This window comes from Myotis davidii, unplaced genomic scaffold (assembly GCF_000327345.1).
Source record: "Myotis davidii unplaced genomic scaffold, ASM32734v1 scaffold9, whole genome shotgun sequence".
In the NCBI taxonomy this organism is placed as follows: domain Eukaryota; kingdom Metazoa; phylum Chordata; class Mammalia; order Chiroptera; family Vespertilionidae; genus Myotis; species Myotis davidii.
In genome coordinates, this window is record NW_006299435.1 from 1,402,352 (window position 1) to 1,421,509 (window position 19,158).

At 36.9% G+C, this 19,158-nt stretch overlaps 1 protein-coding gene across 1 annotated transcript in view; it reads right to left on the reverse strand.

The window, feature by feature from the left end:
* The window catches only part of LRCH3 (leucine-rich repeats and calponin homology (CH) domain containing 3), a 103,929-nt gene that overhangs the window by 21,830 nt on the left and 62,941 nt on the right, over positions 1-19,158 (reverse strand). The window contains exons 7-12 of the mRNA XM_015571316.1: positions 16,049-16,142; positions 14,129-14,246; positions 11,683-11,831; positions 7,675-7,751; positions 4,244-4,289; positions 3,336-3,485 (exon numbers count right to left, since the gene is read on the reverse strand). Of these exons, the coding sequence (XP_015426802.1) occupies positions 3,336-3,485; positions 4,244-4,289; positions 7,675-7,751; positions 11,683-11,831; positions 14,129-14,246; positions 16,049-16,142 (634 nt within the window). The remainder of the gene's footprint in view (positions 1-3,335; positions 3,486-4,243; positions 4,290-7,674; positions 7,752-11,682; positions 11,832-14,128; positions 14,247-16,048; positions 16,143-19,158) is intronic.

Sequence of the window (19,158 nt, forward strand, 5' to 3'; positions counted from 1 at the left end):
AGGAAAGGCAATACAATGACAAACAGTATTTTCATGTCTATAAACATCTATACATAGAAAATTTTAAAACTATGTTTTTAATATACACATGCATACAAACGTTCACAAAATAGTGATCTCTCACTATGTTCTCCTACGGAAATCATTCTTTTTCTCTAATGGCTTAGAAATCACTCTAATGCTAACAGCTTGAGCTCTCAACCATCAGCAAATTTCATATTTGCATTTCAACTGCCTGCGGACACAACTCTATTTGGAACCCCACTCTCACCTCATGTTCAATACATTCAAAAACAAACTCACAATTTTCCAAACCAACTGACTCTTTTCCCCAATTTGCTAATTTCTGTTATTATGTCAAATAAAAATATTATAACATCTGTACAGCCAGTGCTTTACAATGTGTTATGTACAGTGTCTCAAGTGATTCTTCTTTTTATTCTGAGATAAACAAACATCATAAACATTTAGAGATGAGAAAATTGAAGATAAGAGAGGTTATGTGACATATGCAAGGCTGCAAAGTTTTAAGTAGCATAAGTGAGATTTGCATTTATGTCTTCTGACTCCAATTCCTACATTCTTTTCACAATGCTAGACTCCTATTAAAACCATCATTTTTAGCCTCAAAATTTCCCTCCCCCGCTCATCTTCAATGATTTAGTCAACATTCACTACACATTTATGTACAAGAGTAATGATGCTTCTCTTGAAATCTCTCTTATAATTTTTAAAATCCACTGTGATGGTAGGGTGTGTAGCGCTCACCATAGTAGTAAAAGTATTAGATCTATCTGTAATTCTGAAATAATTAATATCTAACAGTTAAATGTTACATGTAGGATGTTGGAGACCGGGTGTAAGCTGACACGGTCCTTGCACTTGAAGGGGCCAGCAAGGCTGGGACCCTTACCCACACAGTTTCCCCAGACTTGTTTGGAAGGCGGTTATCAGTAGAATGAGAGCAACATTTGTAGACTGAGAACAGCCTTTCATGGCTTACCAAGAAGTCTGTAACTATTTACTGAGATTTGCTGTACCGAGAACTTGTCCTTCCGCTCTGTCCCTCCCTTAGAGATTAAGAGGAACAAAGAATACATTCCTCTTGACAGACCTCCTATTCAGTGTTTTGTGTATAAAAAACATTGCGTGGTTAATAAACTTGCTGCAGTTCCTCGATTGAGCTGCAGTCCTCCCGATCCTGCTCTCCTGTCTTTCTCTTTTCTCAATTCCCACTTCCCTACCTCAGCCCGGCTCAACCTGTCAGGCTGGCCCTGACAGTATGAGGAAACTAAAGGCACAAAATGGCTGAGTAACTTTCCAAGAGTCAAGCATAGCCTGGCCAGTGTGGCTCAGTTGGTTGAGTGTTGTCGCATGCACCAAGAGGTCACAGGTTCGATTCTCAGTCAGGGCACATGCCCGGGTTGCAGGCTTGATCCCAGTAGGGAGCATGCAGGAGGATGCCCATGGATGTTTTGCTCTCACAGTGATGTTTCTCTCTCTAAATTAACAAAAAAATATCAAAAATAATGCACAGAACAGCACTCAGGACATAGTATTGAGTTAGCCATTATTATTGTGGTCATAGAGTAGGATGTGGAGCCAGCTTGTCTTTTTTTTTAAAGAAACTTTTCTTTTTCAACCTTATTCCCATTTTCTCTTCAGCCTGTCTTGATTAGAATCCTTCCTCTGCCACATACTAGCTGAATATTTAACCTTAGGCAAATTATCATCCTCTTGAGCATGAGAGATTAATCATCATCATAGGCTAATACATTTGAAAAAAGAAAAAAAAAAAAAAAGAAAGCCCTAGCCGGTTTGGCTCAGTGGATAGTGGCGGCCTGCAGACTAAAGGGTCCTGGGGTCAAGTCCAGTCGGGGCACATGCCTGGGTTGTGGGCTCGATCCCCAGTAGGGGCCATGCAGAAGGCAGCCAATCAATGATTCTCTCTCATCATTGATGTTTCTATCTCTCTCTCCCTCTCCCTTCCTCTCTGAAATCAATAAAAAAAAAAAAGGATTTATCATGTAGATCAGTGGTTCTCAACCTTCTGGCCCTTTAAATACAGTTCCTCATGTTGTGACCCAACCAACAAATTATTTTTGTTGCTACTTCATAACTGTAATGTTGCTATTGTTATGAATCGTAATGTAAATATCTGATATGCAGGATGGTCTTAGGCGACCCCTGTGAAAGGTCATTCGACTGCTAAAGGGGTCGCGACCCACAGGTTGAGAATTGCTGAGATGATACTTAAAGAAGATGGTCTTTGGCTAGAGTTAAGAAACAGGAGAGAAAACTTTAGGAGGACACAAGTGATTCATTCATTCAATCATTCATTTAACAAATATTTATTGAGCTTTACTACAGGCTTACACTTGCTCAGATCTAGGGATATAGCAGTGAATAAACAGGACAGACATAGTCCCTGTCTTCATGAAATTTACAGAAAATGGGAGAGACATATATTAAACGAACGAAAATACACAATTAATTATGAGAAAAAATCCAAGGTGATTTCAGAATAGGAAGACTTAAGCAATACAGGCAAAAAATGAACCAGGTTTAGAAGCAACTACAGAGGCTATAAAATGTTAGGGGGGAAAAAAAGAAGAAAAGTATTAACAGGAGTTGTTAATTGAGTAGGTATGGAGAGAACAGAAAGGAAGAAATCAAAGATCACTCTAAAGGGACCTGTGAATCTCACAAATTTTTGGTGTTCAGCAGAGTGAGGAAGTTAGAGATAGGTTAGATAACAACAGTTTATATTTGCATGGCACTTTCATTTTCATAACTAATGCACTAGAGATTGAGAGAATGGCAGCTGGATAATAAAGTGATTGCTAATTAAGAGAAAGAGACTGCTGTCCTAAGAGTAAGAAGAGCAAGATCATAACTTTTTAAAAATATATATTTTCTTGATTTTTTACAGAGAGGAAGGGAGAGGGATAGAGAGTTAGAAACATCGAAGAGAGAGAAACATTGATCAGCTGCCTCCTGCACACCCCCTACTGGGGATGTGCCCACAACCAAGATACATGCCCTGGACCGGAATTGAACTTGGGACCTTTCAGTCCGCAGGCCGACGTCTATCCACTGAGCCAAACCGGTTAGGGCAAGATCATAATTTCTAATTGTCCTCAGGCCTATCTACATGAGGACAATTAATCTAATCACCAATAGGAGACAATTGCACTATTTACTAAAGATTCCTTATATGAGGGAAAAAAAGTCGACCTTTTAATTAAGACAACAAAAACTGATAGCCTCAGCAAAACAAATAAACACTTCTCAGAAACTTTAGGAATATCATTAAATGAATTCAAAGGACTCACTTTGACAAAGTCCAGGACAGCATCTCTCTGAATCTGCTTGGTCCTTATTTTCTCCTCCTCATACTGTAGGGCAGCAAGCTGTGCCTCTCTCCTAGTGCGCTCTACTAACTGTTCTCTTCTCTGAGGAAGTTCTAAGTCTGTATGTGATAGCTGAAACAAAAATCAGTTTGCATATGCAAGTGGGGATAAAGACCAACTTATCCATTTAGGGAACTACTACTGAACCAACTTTTACTTTGCAGTCACCTAGCATTTCTTTAAATGTGTTTATTGCTATTTTTTTTTCTCATTTTGCACTGTGTTCTTATATGTACTGCTAGAGGCCTGATGAACGACAATCGTGCACAGGGGGTGGGGGGTCCCCCTCAGCCCACTTGCGCCCTCTTGCAGTCCAGGACCCCAGGGGATGTCCAGCTGCCGACTCAGGCCTACTCCCCACACTGGCAGGCAGACATCCGCCGAGGAGTCTTTAGTGCTGCCGTGGAGGAAGGAGGCTCCAGCCACCACTGCTGCGCTCCCCAGCCATGAGCCTGGCTTCTGCCTGAGCGGTGCTCCCTCTGTGGGAGTGCACTGACCACCAGGGGGCAGCTCCTGCGTTGAATGTCTGCCCCCTGGTGGTCAGTGCGCATCATAGTGACTGGTCATTCCACTGTTTGGTCTATTTGCATATTAGCCTTTTATTATATAGGATAAAGCTATCATGTGGATAAAGATTTTTATTTTCTGTCTGATATCTAAAAACACTGTTAGCAAGTATCAGGTGTACATACTATATTAACTGTATGACTGAGGAGACAGGTAGTGAAGTTCACAGATATCTGACAATTAATAGTAACTTTAAGTATTATAAAAAAAGAAAACCATCTTAGTTTAAAAACAATAAAAACTAAAACAGAACATTTTTTTACCTGATTGTGACTTGGTGACAGTGAAGAAGATGGCCCAACTGGAACCCTGATCCAGAAAAGAAAAAAGAGAAAGAAAAAACCCTCTTTGATAAGAGAGACAGATATATAAAAGTGAAACTTCATTGTTAATGTAGCTTTCTATCAATCAACCGGCAAACTGTATAGTGAGCACTTAAAGGCTAAGTAAATTTTGTAAACTTGAGCCCAAGTCATTAAATTAAGCTACAGGAATACCTGATGTCTCCAACTCATGTTTCAGGTGATGATATCACTGATCAAGTTACAGACAGCTAACAACTGTCTGTGATCAGCCAATGCTGATAATACAATTATTTGAGATCACTTTCAAACAGTATCATTTTTTTACAGCATAAATGTTATCTTCTTTACTACCTTGATTGAAACAAGATACATATAAATGGAGATCCTTTTATATACAAAGTCATTTATCAACAGAAATCTGGAATACTACAGAACCTGGTAACTGTACTTGCAAAGAACTCCGACTCCCATTTTCAATTGATGAAGCAATTTTAAGAGCAAAAGTAAAGACACTCTTGGTTTTTATTTTCAAGAAAATGATGAAACCTGATTTAATGCTTAAAAAATAAAACTTGCCTCTCAGTTTTATCAGTGTTAATTCTTACAGTTTGGTATTTATCTTTTTCCTGAACTGGACTTGGTGTTTCAAGTCTGTTACTCATCTGTGTCTTTAAAATTAACAATGTTGCAACAGTGACTTTTTGACATTTAGGACCTGAAATTTTACACTGATTATTAGCCAAATGTTTTTTAATTCTATATTGTTTCCAATAGAAATTAATAAACTTTACAAGACTAAGCATGATACTATCACCTCTCCTGAACTAAAATGACATTTAGATAATAAGTAAAACACTTTCAAAAATGATAATTTTTGTTAGTTTTAACTTTACACTTATTTCATCCATCTTGGCAAATAACTATAAAATACTTAACAATTTATCATAATCTATCCCCCTACCTTTATTATTCTTCAGGTGGGTACATTCTATGTGTGTGTGGAAGGGGGAGGTGGGAGCAATGTACATGGAGGGTAAGGGGTGGGAAGGGCAATTGGGAGGAGAAAGTAAGCAACTTTCAGCAATGACTAATGGGCAAGTAGTAGTTTGTTAAACTGACTTAATTCCTTTGAGTGTAACTGGAGGACTGATATTTTGGTTAAGACAGGTCTTGGTAGCCTGAAGTTGACAGTAGTTAGAGGTGATATTGCTTTGTAGGTTCTAATTATCAAGTCTATTTGCAGATAAGCGCGATGAGGATGGGAGCTTTGACTAAAGTTTACAGCTTTTCCCAAATACCTAGAAAAGTACTTGGCACATAGAAGTAGCACGTAGATACTGAGCAAATATCTAATTGAAAAAATGAAGTACAGTTGACACTAGAACAATGTGGCAGTTAGGAACATCAACCCTCACCCCCTTGCACAGTTAAAAATCTGCAAGTAACTTTTAAAAAATATGTATATTTTTATTTATTTCAGAGAGGAGGGGAGAGGAAGAGATAGAAACATTAATGATGAGAGGAATCATTAATTGGCTGCCTCCTGCACATCCCCTACCGGGGATCAAGCCTGCAACCCAGGCATGTGTCCTGACCAGGAATCGAACTGGTGACCTCTTGGTTCATGGGTCGACGTTCAACCACTGAGCCACACTGGCCAGGCTCAACCAACATTTTAAATCCATGATTGGTTGAATCTCCCAATGTGGAACCCGGGGATATGGAGAGCAAACTCAGCCTTGCACATTTTGGAATCCGAAGTGGTCCTGGGACCAATCCCCTGTGGATGAATATAATCATGGCTTCAGTTTCTAGCACTGTGGCAGATTACATACTCTGAATGATTCTTCCAACAGAAACAACTAAAATGTTGAATAAAATAGTATTTTAGAATACACTGCTGAAGTGCCATGAAAATAAAAAATTCACAGATTATAAAAATAAGTAAAAATAGAAACTCTGTATTAAAGTTTAATAGACAGATTTTTGGCCCCTATGATCCCCACATCTGATGTTACTACAGTGAACACATTACACATCGAAAGGACTTTGCAGATGAAATTAAAGTTACTTATCAGCTGACCTAAAATGGGGAGATTACCCATGTGGGCCTAATAAAATCATATGGACCCTTAACAGAAGAGGAAGGCAATATAGTTTGTGAGGTGCAGCAGAAAGGGAAATCAGAGAGATTCAAAACGTGAGAAGGAGTTGGTCCACCACTGCTGGCTTGATATAGAAAAAGCCATGAACTAAGAAATGTGGGTGGACTCTAGAAGCTGAAAATGACTCCCAGCAGATAGACAACCAGGCAATGGGACCTTAGTCCGTAATTGCACGGAAATGAATTCTGCCAACCACCTGTATAATCCCGGAAGGGGATTCTCCCCCAGGGTCTCCAGATAAGAATCCAGGCCAGGCAATACCTTGATTCAGCCTTGTGAGATTCAAAGCAAAGAACCAAGGAAATCCTGTCCAGGTTTCTATCCAGCAGAATTGTGATATAATAAGTGGGCATGTTTTAAGCTGCTAAATTTGTGATAATTTGTTACATAAGCATTAGAAACCAATACATAAGGCAACTGGGCTAAAAAGCTGGCTTTCACTTTGAGGGTTTATACTAAATCCTAGAGATCTTGAGCTTTATTTGTGATGAATATAGCAACTAACAGGGCCAGGAGATAGAGTCTATGTCCATTCAAAGTGGGAAAATGTAATAGGAAATCCCTGAATTGGAATCTCAGAACACTACACCCTCAGTAGAAATAGACATGGCAACTAAAAAGTCATTTTGAGATAAATGTCAAAGATACAAAATTTAACTAAATCACTATGAACTGACTGATGAGACTATAAAAGGCCAAATTATAAATTTCTTTACTCTCCCCATTTTCTTTATCCATCTATATCTCAGTCCCCTAAACTATAATATCCTGTCAAGCATAAGTAAAGAACTATGTATGACACGTCTACATAGCAAATATACTATTGTTTTAAGAATAGGCATGCCAAGTCTACTGCTTTAGGAGTTCATAAAAACAAAGAAGAAGCAAAAAAACAAAGGCTGAGAATTTCATTTAGCTTTCTTCATGGATAAATCCAGATTATCACCATAAAAATCTCATTGTTATTAAGTATCTTCAAATCAAATAATTGTTTAGGTAATGCTTTAGGTGATCTGAATTTAGGAACAATAAATCAATTTTACTTGTTTTGCTATTATATGAGCACAAAAGGCACATTATCACCCAGTTCTAAATACAGAGTGTCTAAAACACACAGTATCTAAATGTCTTCATTATACATAGATCTATATAAAACTAAAATCATTTCATGCTTTTTATTGAGTGTTAAGACAGAAAAAAATGAATAGAATTATTTTTTCAAACCTGTTTTGATGTGAATATCTTTTTATGTCTTCTGTTTTTTGAAACTCCCTCGTGGGTACTGGTTTTATTGGTGAACTCTACACCAAAAGAGCAGAAATAAATCAATTTAAATATATATCCAGAACACTGTGATTACACAGTTCACATTCAACTTGACATTTAGGAATATATATATTACACTAAAAATATTATATTATCACAAAATTTTCAAATGTGAATTTTTATGTTTAAAGGATTGTAGGCTATTTTCCTGCTTTGGTAAACACAAAACTACTCATAATCCAAAAATGTCTATTTTATTTTCAAAAAAGTACATTTCCTTCTCACTGTATTATATAAATTATAGTGGACATAGAGTATAAATGAATAAGATGTTAGCGCTGGAAAGGATCTTAGAGGTCATCCAGTACAAATTTCCATCCACAGAAATTCCTACTTAACCAGTCCTAACTTTTACTCAGCTTCTTTTGAATATTTCTAGTAATGAAGAATTTATTTGGCAGATCACATTTCTTTAATTCTTCATCATCACAAATTGTTACTCATGTTTGTCATCTATATAGTTCTGGGGATGTTGGTGGGATATCAAGATAAAGAAAAAAGTAATGTCTTTTTTGGCAAAATATTAATTAAAAGAGAAATACTAGCAATTTGATTTATTTATAAACTAAAGGGTAAAGATCATTTCAAAAAACATTACTGAGGAAAATTAAATTGACTTAAGTGATATGAAAAAAAATTTACAAAGGTAGAAACTTGGAGGTTATCACAGCAACGTATTTTGTCAAATGAAAATCTATGGAAATACTACAATCTAATTTCAACACCAAAAATAATCATCAAAATGCATATTGTTGAAGGGAAAAAAACTTATCTAAAAAGTATATCTAAAAGTCAAATGTAAAACTAGTTATAGTCTAGCTCAGCCATGGGCAAACTACGGCCCGTTTGAAATGAATAAAACTAAAAAAAAAAAAGACTGTACCCTTTTATGTAATGATGTTTACTTTGAATTTATATTAGTTCACACAAACACTCCATCCATGCTTTTGTTCTGGCCCTCCGGTCCAGTTTAAGAACCCATTGTGGCCCTCGAGTCAAAAAGTTTGCCCACCCCTGGTCTAGCTCCAAGAAATAGGTATATCACACATGACTAGAATATCTTTGGTGAGTTATTCCAAAGGGCTAACTAAAGCTGACTCCCTTAAAGTCTGGGCATGAGAATCATATGAAATATAAATTTAGAATCCTGACAAGAGAATCATTATTCTAATTTCAGTGAGTATGGATTTTTAAAAAATAAACAAAAATCTCTCCCAGTATGTTAACATCAGTGACTTATCACTCTGTTTTACACTACAATTATCTAAATTTATTACAAGAGGCAGATTAAATTTTCACAACAAAATGTATGACATTGGTTTAATTAAAAAAAGTCATATTCTGTAAGTCATACCCTATTTTATCATACTTCTAGATATGTGAGGGATTTATAATAAAATCAAGTAATAGCAGAGTGTTTAAAATCTCAAACAGATTAGTATCCACCCATTTTCAGACAGTATTCAAGAACATTAAAAAACTTCACTTTTTTTTTTTAAACATTTTTATTGATTTCAGAGAAGAAGGGAGAGGGAGAGAGAAGCATCAATGATGAGAGAGAATCATTGATTCACTGCCTTCTGCATACCCCTATTGGGGATCAAGCCTGCAACCCAGGCATGTGCTCTTGACCGGAATCGAACCCAGGACCCTTCAGTCCACAGGCTGACACTCTATACACTGAGCCAAATCAGCTAGCAGTGGTCGGCAAACTCATTAGTCAACAGAGCCAAATATCAACAGTACAACAATTGAAATTTCTTTTGAGAGCCAAATTTTTTAAACTTAAACTATATAGGTAGGTACATTGTTATTAACTTAATTAGGGTACTCCTAAGGCATAAGAAGAGCCACATTCAAGGAGCCAAAGAGCCACATGTGGCTCGCGAGCCGCAGTCTGCCGACCACATATAGGGCTTCACTGGTTATTAAAGCATCTAAAACAGTGGTTCTCTAATGCCAAGACCCTTTAATGCAGTGCCTTAGGTTGTGGTGACCCCCAACCATAAAATTATTTTCATTGATACTTCATAACTGTAATTTTGCTACTGTAAACAATATGTAATATATATGTGTTTTTCCGATGGTCTTAGGCGACCCCTGTGAAAGGGTCGTTCGACCCCCAAAGGGGTTGCAACCCACAGGTTGAGAACCGCTGATTTAAAATAATACTGCTTCATCATATTAAAAATATTTTTTTTCTTTTAAATTACTTTGAAAGAAAAAGAGGGGAGGGGGAGAGAGAAGAGAAACATCAATAGGTTGCACCCCAACCATGGATCAAACCTAAAGCCTGGGTATGTGCCCCGATCCCAAACCTGTAATGTTTTGGTGTATGGGACAACGCTCAATCAACAGAGCCACATCAGCCAGGGTTGCTTCATCATATTTTTATAGATGCCAAATTTTAGAACGCTTTATGAAACAGAAGTCATTAAGAGCCTTATGACAGACATAAAGACTACCATACATAACAGGTAGCAAGAATTAAGAACATATTATTACAAACTAGCCAATATAATGGATTGAAGAAATGGTACTACAATTTTTCACCAGTAAAGTAATAGGCATTATCACTTTTAGTAGAGATACCTCATTTATACAGTAACCATAAAATAATCAAAGAGACCTTAAGAAAATAAAAAGGATTCCCTTTAATATTACAGTGTGCATTGCTGCCCAGCTGGTGTGGCTCAGTGGCTGAGTATTGAACCATGCCTGGGAGGTCGCTGGTTTGATTCCCAGTCAGGGTATATCCCCAGATGGGGGAGTACAGAAGGCAGCCAATCAATGTTTCTCTCTAATCGATGTTTCTACCTCTCTCCCTCTCCCTTCTTCTCATTCTAAAATTAATAAAAACATATTTTTTAAAAAAGATTATAGTGTACACTGTTGATTTTAACTTTATTACAAAGTATTTGCTCTAGCAGGGATGTTTATAGCCTGAACCACAAGTAGTTCCATTCATCACCTGGAACACACTGATATCTCTGGGCTGCAGGACTCAGATTTATATAACTCCATTCAACTTTAAATACAAGAGTGCCTTCTGAATGCCAACAAAAATATTGTGTTCAAAAGCCTTCAGATAGGAAAACCAAAGGGTTTTTAAAAGAATGATAATATCACTTCCTAACATGTCCCACTTGAAATGATTATTCTCTATTTCATCATTCTTCAAAAAGGCCCAAGTGTTTCTCAATAACCCCTGCTCAGAACCTGGGACCAACACCAGACATTAACAATGCACAAACTAAAGTGGAGCCATTTTATTATGCTGACAAGATTTATTGAAGAATGCTATTTCTACTTGAGACCTTTGGGGAATTGGCAGAGTTCTTGCAGTGGACTGAATGCTTGTTTGTTTTATATAGCAACTCAATGCTCCACTATAAGAGACATCCAAGAATTTTATTGGCAAACAATTTATATTCTGTAAGACTGAGAATAGAAGCTCCAATATCATTAAGCTCATTATACAAATTCTATGGTTAAGTTTCTATGCTGCTCTGAAAGTCATCGGTTTGGTTCAATTATTAGTTACTGATCAAACTATGATTATCAATATGTAACAATAAAAAAGCAGTAAGAACAACAATTAAAAGCATCACATTCCTTTGCATTTTCTTCAAAGGCATAGAATACTCTTAGGACTTTTTAAATTCTTTTTTAAAAATTCTGAAATCTGTCCTTTTATTTGAAAAATAAAACCTAAACCCTATTTGAGACTATTGTCTAATCTTTAAAAATGAATCTGAAAAATTCAGTAATGAAACTGGAACTGAGCATAATAAAACAAATAATAAGGCCTAAACCAACAAATCACTGATAGGACAAAAATTTATACTACCATAAATTATTTTACTAGGGGGTAGCAACATAGTTAGGCTTATATATGTGTACTACCTCATGAGAGATTCGCCGTTGTTCAATATATGCCATAAACTGTGAACTGAGGCTGTCTGAGTCCAGGCCCTTAGGTTGCCTCGCCTCATCCTCTTCTTCCTCTGCAGTACAGCTGTCAATGTAGTCAATTTGATCCAAATCGTGTTCCACTGTCCACATCACACACACATCAGGAAAAAAACATTCAAATTAGATAGCTAATGAAAGACATTACATTGCATTTTTTCCTTTTCCCTAACATGTTCTATTCTGAAAGTGGAAGAAATGAGAAGTTTAAATTATGTAAGCCTTTATTATTAGTCCATGGCCACTCACAAAAATAGGCTCCAGAAAAACATTAGTCCTAATTCACTAAAGCATATAGTAATTGATGATAAGTATTAGAATACAGACCTCTAATATTTATTCTTTCTATGGACAGCTCTTTACTGTTTTAAATAAGACAGTCTGAGTTTTTGATACAAAGAAAGAATAATTTTTAAAATTGGAAGGTATGTCTTCTTTTAGGTTCTTTCCCCAAGTTTTAGATTTTGGGCGTAATCATACCTCTCTTTGAAGAGGTGGGAGGCAGAAAACCTAACACAACTCAAAAAAAAAAAAGAGAAAGGATTGGAGGAAAGTGAACTTGGAGATAAAGAAATAGACTACTGTTTCCCTTCCTATTAACTGTTGTCCATAACCAGAACAAAGATTTTCTATTGAAAAATTATTTTCTAGAGGTCAGCATTGTAGATATTTTATAGCAGTTTGTGGATAGAAGAAAATCATTTGGGGAATTTTTTATTCTCAAAATGTTTTGTGGTGAGGAGAAGTATATAAATAAAATATAAAATCACATCATTATTTCTTCTAATAAGTTTCGGAGTACCCCATTATTGTTAAGCTTAGAAACTAGCCATTTAAAAATCCAGTTAAAATGGCATGCTAGAAAAAAAAAATACTTGCTACAAAGATGGTTTCTCTAGAGATGTATCAAACCCCAGCTATTACTGTATGATATTCTGTAGGCTGGCTACAAGTTGCAGTTTCTGGGAATAGTGGATTTGAAGAAGTCTACTTTTCAATTTAGTTTTCTAATTCAATTATTTCTAAATATTTCCATAACTGAAGTTAATACAAAAATAAATTTTGAGTTACTAGTTATATTAATAGGTAAAAGGATGAAAAGGTCTACACCCACCTTAGAAACCAGGTACATAAATGCATTTTTTCCCAATGTGCTACAACTTGTGTGACTAAAAAAATAATTCATTTTATGACTACTTCCCAAGAATGCAGTATCATTTTTCATACTATTTTGACCAACACTGTCCAAGAGAAATAGAATGTAAGCCACAAAAGTAAACCACGTATGTAATTTTAAATTAGCTAGTAGCCACATTTCTAAACGTCAAAAGAAATTTGACTAATTTTAATAATATATTTTATTTTGTTCAATAGATCTAAAATATTATCATTACCACATGTAATTAATATAAAACATTATTTTACATTCCTTTTTTCATGCAAAGTCTTCAAAAATCTGTTTACACTTATAATAAATCTCCATTCAGAAAAGCCACATTTCAAATGCTCAATAACCACATGTGGCTAGTGCCTACTATACTGGACAGCACAGATATAGACATTATTTTAAGGCTGAAATGAATCAAAAAGAAAGATTATTACATATACAAGCAAGATTAAAAAGAAAACCACTAAAATATGAAGAAATGCTAAATAACAGGAGAAAAAAAAGAATATAAGATGGTAGGAAAAAAAGATAGCAAACCACTTAATTGAAATAATGAGTCAGGATTAAGCATCTTCTCAGATAATACAATAGATTTCTGGAAAATCAAAGTCATTTCTCCCTTATGGCTAATCCTCAAAATTTAAAAATTCAAATTAAAGCAATATTGAGTAGAATACGAAAATCAAGTCTGCCGCAGAAGTACAAACAAAAAGAGTTCTGTCTGTTAATGAGCTATAAAAACAATTTTAAATCACAAATATTAAAATATCAGAATATGGATGACTCAGATTCAGATGCCCTTGAAGAGCACAATTCCAGATGAAGGAAAAGGTAATGAAGAATAGCACTGAATTCCTAAAAGAGGTAAAGTAATGACCACAAAAAGAATCTTTGAAAGAAGACTAGTACTTCAAAAGAAGATTCTGGTTAAATTAACAAAAATCTAATCCAGATAAATTGTCGTTAATAAAGTTTCCTCCCAAAATAAAGGTAAGAGAGAAGCACTGTATTTTAACTGAAAGCCTGAAAATATAGAGAAATTGAAATTTAATCTCAACAGAAAACATTTTTTTTCCCCAATTATATAAGAGAAAGACTTTAAAAGAAGAGTTGAAGAAGCTACAAATACACAAACCAAAGGAGGAGGTGTGAAAAAGACCATTTTTTAGAGTAATTATAAAAACTTGATATGTCATCAGGAATTATATTTACCTCCATTTGCTACTACTACACTGCTGCGATTCTCTTGGTACTGGTTTTCTCTTCGTAGTCTTTGTTCTTTAGTAATTTCTGCTACTCGAAGAGGCAGATCTGAAAATTCATCTGTAGGCTTAAAAAAATAGCAGAAACATTAAAAAACATCATTCTACATTTTAGATTACTAAGTATTTAAAAGCACGGATATAATATAAACTCATTAAAATGTATATTTAAGGAAAAAATACCCAAAAAGTTCTGGATATGCATAGTGGTGAAAGTTTCTCAACAATGTGAATGTACTTGATGCCACTAAAATGTATACTTAGGAATGATTAAAATGCCCCTGGCTGGGTGGCTCAGCTGATTGGAGCATCATCCCATATACCAAAATGTTGCGGGTTAGATTCCTGGTCAGGGCATATACTAAGGTTGAGGGTCCCATCCCTGGGTTCTCTCTCAGATCTTTTTATAGATCTGTCTCTCAGATCTATAAAAAACATATCCTTGGGTGATATAGAAGGGTATGTATGACTATAAATATAGGGTGGGGCAAAAGTAGGTATATAGTTGATCATATGGAAAATAACATAAAAATTAATAAATAATCTCTCTATATAAAAGCCTAAGCGACTGTTCAACTGTTTGACTGGTAGCTATGATGCACACTGACAACCAGGGGGCAGATGCTCAACGTATAGGCATGGAAACGTGGAACAGACTGATGAATCTCAGAGGGAAGGGGGGATGGGGAGATTAACCAAAGATCTTATATGCATATTAGAGGCCCGGTGCATAGGTTCATGCACTGGTGGGGTCCTTTGGCCTGGCCTGCAGGGATCAGGCTGAAACCAGCCCAGTGCACAGGTTCATGCACTGGTGGGGTCCCTTGGCCTGGCCTGCGGGGATTGGGCCAAAATTGGCAGTCTGCTATCCCCCAGGGGGTCCCGGATTTCGAGAGGGCACAGGCCTCTGTGTGGGAGTGCACTGACCACTAGGGGGAAGCTCCTGTGTTGAGCAGGAAAGGGCCGAAACCAGCTCTCCGACATCCCCTGAAGGGTGCCAGATTGCGAGAGGGCACAGGCCAGGCCGAGGGACCCCACCGGTGCATGATTGGGGCCGGGGAGATATGTGGGAGGTTGGCCAGCTGGGGAAGGGCTGTGGGAGGGCTCCAGAGCGTGTCCGGCTCATTTCACTCAGTCCCAATCATCCGGACCCCAGCAGCAAGCTAACCTACCAGTTGGAGTGTCTGCCCCCTGGTGGTCAGTGCACATTATAGCAAGCGGTTGAGCGGCCTTGGCATATCATTAGTATATTATGCTTTGATTGGTTGAACGGACAACTGGACACTTAGCATATTAGGCTTTTATTATATAGGATATGGGTAGAACCAAAATTATGTACATACCCACTCAAGAAGTAATTTTACAAATCGGTGCACACCTAAAATTAATTTGCTTTTGACTCACAAATGATGTTATAAATGGTACTTAATCACTTAACCCAACCTGTGGCTAAAAATTTAATACTTTAGTAATTTCTGAAAAGAGAAAATATATTACTAATAATGAAACGAAAGCAAAATCTGATATAATTGGCTAAGTTGTTTATCTTGAGCATGTGGATATTCTTTACTAAGGTTCCCATTTCTTTACCCATCAGTTGTAACTGGCTCAGTTCTTGCTTAGGTTTCTAGGATATAAAATTATTTATACAAGACATTGAGGTAATAAACATGTAAAACACACATGGTAAAAAGATATTGAAGAAACAAGTTTTGGATGGTATGACTATGTGGAATTTATACCCTTCCTTTGGTTTTTCTGTATATTTTATGTAATGAGAAATTGAACCCTACTAAGAAACTTTTCATTTTCATCATTTGATTTTTCCTTAATCAGGAATTATAACATGCAGAACAGAATAAACACTTACTTCATTCCCCGACCATCTCTTATCACCACTGTCAACACTATTGAAACCTGAATCAAGAGCTCCATAAGGGCGACCTGAATATAGTTCTTCGTGGCTGCCAAAAAGAGCAGTTAGTTATTACTGCAAAGTTTGGTATTTTAAAACATTTGAAATAACTCGGATTCAATTTTACAAATACACATTTTCATGGCTTTTAAGGACTTAACTATTTAGAACTAAATGAACATTCTTTTAATTTTTGAATACGAGAAATTCCAAATTAAAAGAGTAAACAGAATAATGAGCTCCCAGGTACTTGTTACCAGCTTCGAAAATAACGTCCTGCCATCCTTGTTTCATCTACTCCTCCATCCATTCCCAATGCCCCCGTCATTTGTTTTTACTTTTAATAGTCCTCTTACCTACATTGAAATACACTCACCTTTGCTGTGCACTTTGGACAAAAAACATATACCTCTATCATAATATAGGATATTTCTATTTTGCCAGAAAATTGCCACACATCCATCCCTTCCCAGTCAATTTTTCTTACCCAACCACTGTCTGCAATCACCATTTTGATTTTTTTCACCTTATGTTAATGGTCTGCAAAGATGCCCTAAACTTTATCCTTAGAACCTGTACTTTACATGGCAAAGGGGAATTACAGTTACAGATAGAAATATGGTTGCTAATCGGCTGACCTTAAAATAGGAAGATTATCTTGAATTATCTGAATGGGTTTTCACTGGAATCACAAGAGTCCTTAAAAGTTGAAGAGGGAGGCAGAAGAGGAGAAAAGAGACCAAGAGCCAGGAATGCAGACAGCGTCTAAATATACAAAAAGGCAAGGACATGCATCCTACTGAGAGCCTACAAAAGAAAATGCAGCTTTGCCAGTATCCGGAGGAGACCAATATTTAGACTTCTGACCTACAGAACTGTATGATAATAAATTTGTCTTGTTTAAGCCTCTGAAATTTTGGTTGTTTTTTATGGCAGCAGTAGAAAAATAATACAATTAGTTTATCTTATTGTAGAACTCATAAAAATGAAATAATATATATGTACTTTTAAAAAATTCAGCATCATGACAGTGAACATCTTGATGTTTTTAATATCCTGGAGTGAATGAATGAATAATATAAGTGTAGGTTTAATTTAAAAAAACAACAACACCCTGCCAATCTGTTTTCAAAAGGAACTATATCATTTTGCAGTCTCATCAACAACTTATTTGAGTTCAAGTTGCAAACATTTGTGTTGTCAGTCTTTAATTTCAGGTGTTTGATGGAGGTAAAGTATTATCTCATTGTGGTTTTAATTTGTATTTTTCTCATGACTAGTGAGACTGAATATCTTCTTGTGTGGTTATTGGTCATTATTTATCTTCTTCTGTGAAATGTTTAAATCTTTTGCCCATTTTATTATTATTTTTAAACGCATTTTTACTGATTTTAGAGAGGAGAGGAAGGGAGAGGGATAGAGAGGAACATCAACGAGAGAGACATATCCATCAGCTGCTTCCTGCACACCCCCCCTGGGGATAGAGCCTGCAACCCAAGCATGTGGCCCTGACTGGGAACTGAACCAGGGACCTCTTGGTTCATGGGTCCATGCTCAACCACTAAGCAACACCAGCTGGGCTCTTCTGCCCATTTTAAAATGTAACATCAATGATCTTTTAAAAAAATCTTTACTGTTGAGAGTATTACAGATGTCCCTCTTCTTTCCCCCATTGCTCCCTTCCACCTGGTTCCCACCTCATCTCAGGCCTTCACCACCCTATTGTCTGTGTCCATAGATAATACGTATATGCGTATAAGTTGTCTGTGTCCACAGGTAATGCATATCTACTTATATCTACTTAAATAAAAACCCTGGGTGGTGTTCATCACGACCACCAGAACTGCGACCAAGCAGAAGGAAGTCAGTCCTGCAGGGGTTGTCTTGGCAACAGCTGCACCCTCCCCGAAGCTGTTTCCCCGAGCTGTTTCCTGTAAGGGCAGGGTTTGAGGCAGGAACCCGCCCTGGAAGTGTGGAGGCATATCTTTATAAAGTGTACCCCGCCAGCACACCCAAGGGTGAACCTGAGTGGGGGCAGCTGAAAGGCTTAGAAAAGACAGACAAGAGAATGAAAGCTGGGTCTCGGTGGGGCGCTGCTTCTCTGAGAGACAGTGACCATGCCCACAGCCATGCCTTTATTTTATAACAGATGCTATGAGGCAAAGTAAGGGCGTGACCAAGATGTTTACAACATTCTCCTGGGTTTCAATCCTACTCAACTACATGTACCTGAACTCTATCAAGCCTACATCACTCAGGCACGTGGGGCCACGTGTTCAGACCATAGGTTCAAGCTTACAACTACAGCTGTTGGCTATAACGGTGCTGGGAGGGCCCTGCCCTCCAAGCTGGGTCTTGCACGTGGCAATGAGAGGACTGTGCCCTCTCATCAGTCCAAGGCTTGAACCTGTCCAAAACACTGTAGCGGCTCCCCACAATAAAGTTTTAATTCTTTTCTTTGTTACTAATGTTGTGGCCCCACCCCATAACAAAGAAACAATTTCCAGAGGGTGAGGCCCAGAAATCAGGATTTTAAAAACATTCCCAGGTGATTCTAATGTGCAGCCAAGGTTGAGAACCACTGCTATAGATATTAAAAAATATCTAAACGTGCAATTCTTTGTCCATAAAATGAGCATGTTCAAAATTTAAATGAAGAAATTTTGGATATACTTGATGGAAAGTTTCACACATATTTGAGTGATGATTCTATTGACTCAACAGATGATGCTGAAAAGGAAAATTTTCCCATCGAATTTCTCAATAGTATTACTCCTTCGGGATTGCCGTGTCATAAATTAAAATTGAAAGTGGGTGCAATCATCATGCTATTGAGAAATCTCAATAGTAAATTGGGTCTTTGTAATGGTACCAGACTTATTATCAAAAGATTATGACCTAACATTATTGAAGCTAAAGTATTAACAGGATCTGCAGAGGGAGAGGCTGTTCTGATTCCAAAAATTAATTTGTCCCCATCTGACACTGGCCTCCCATTTAAGTTGACTCAATGACGGTTTCCCGTGATGCCCGCATTTGTGATGACTATTAATAAATCACAAGAA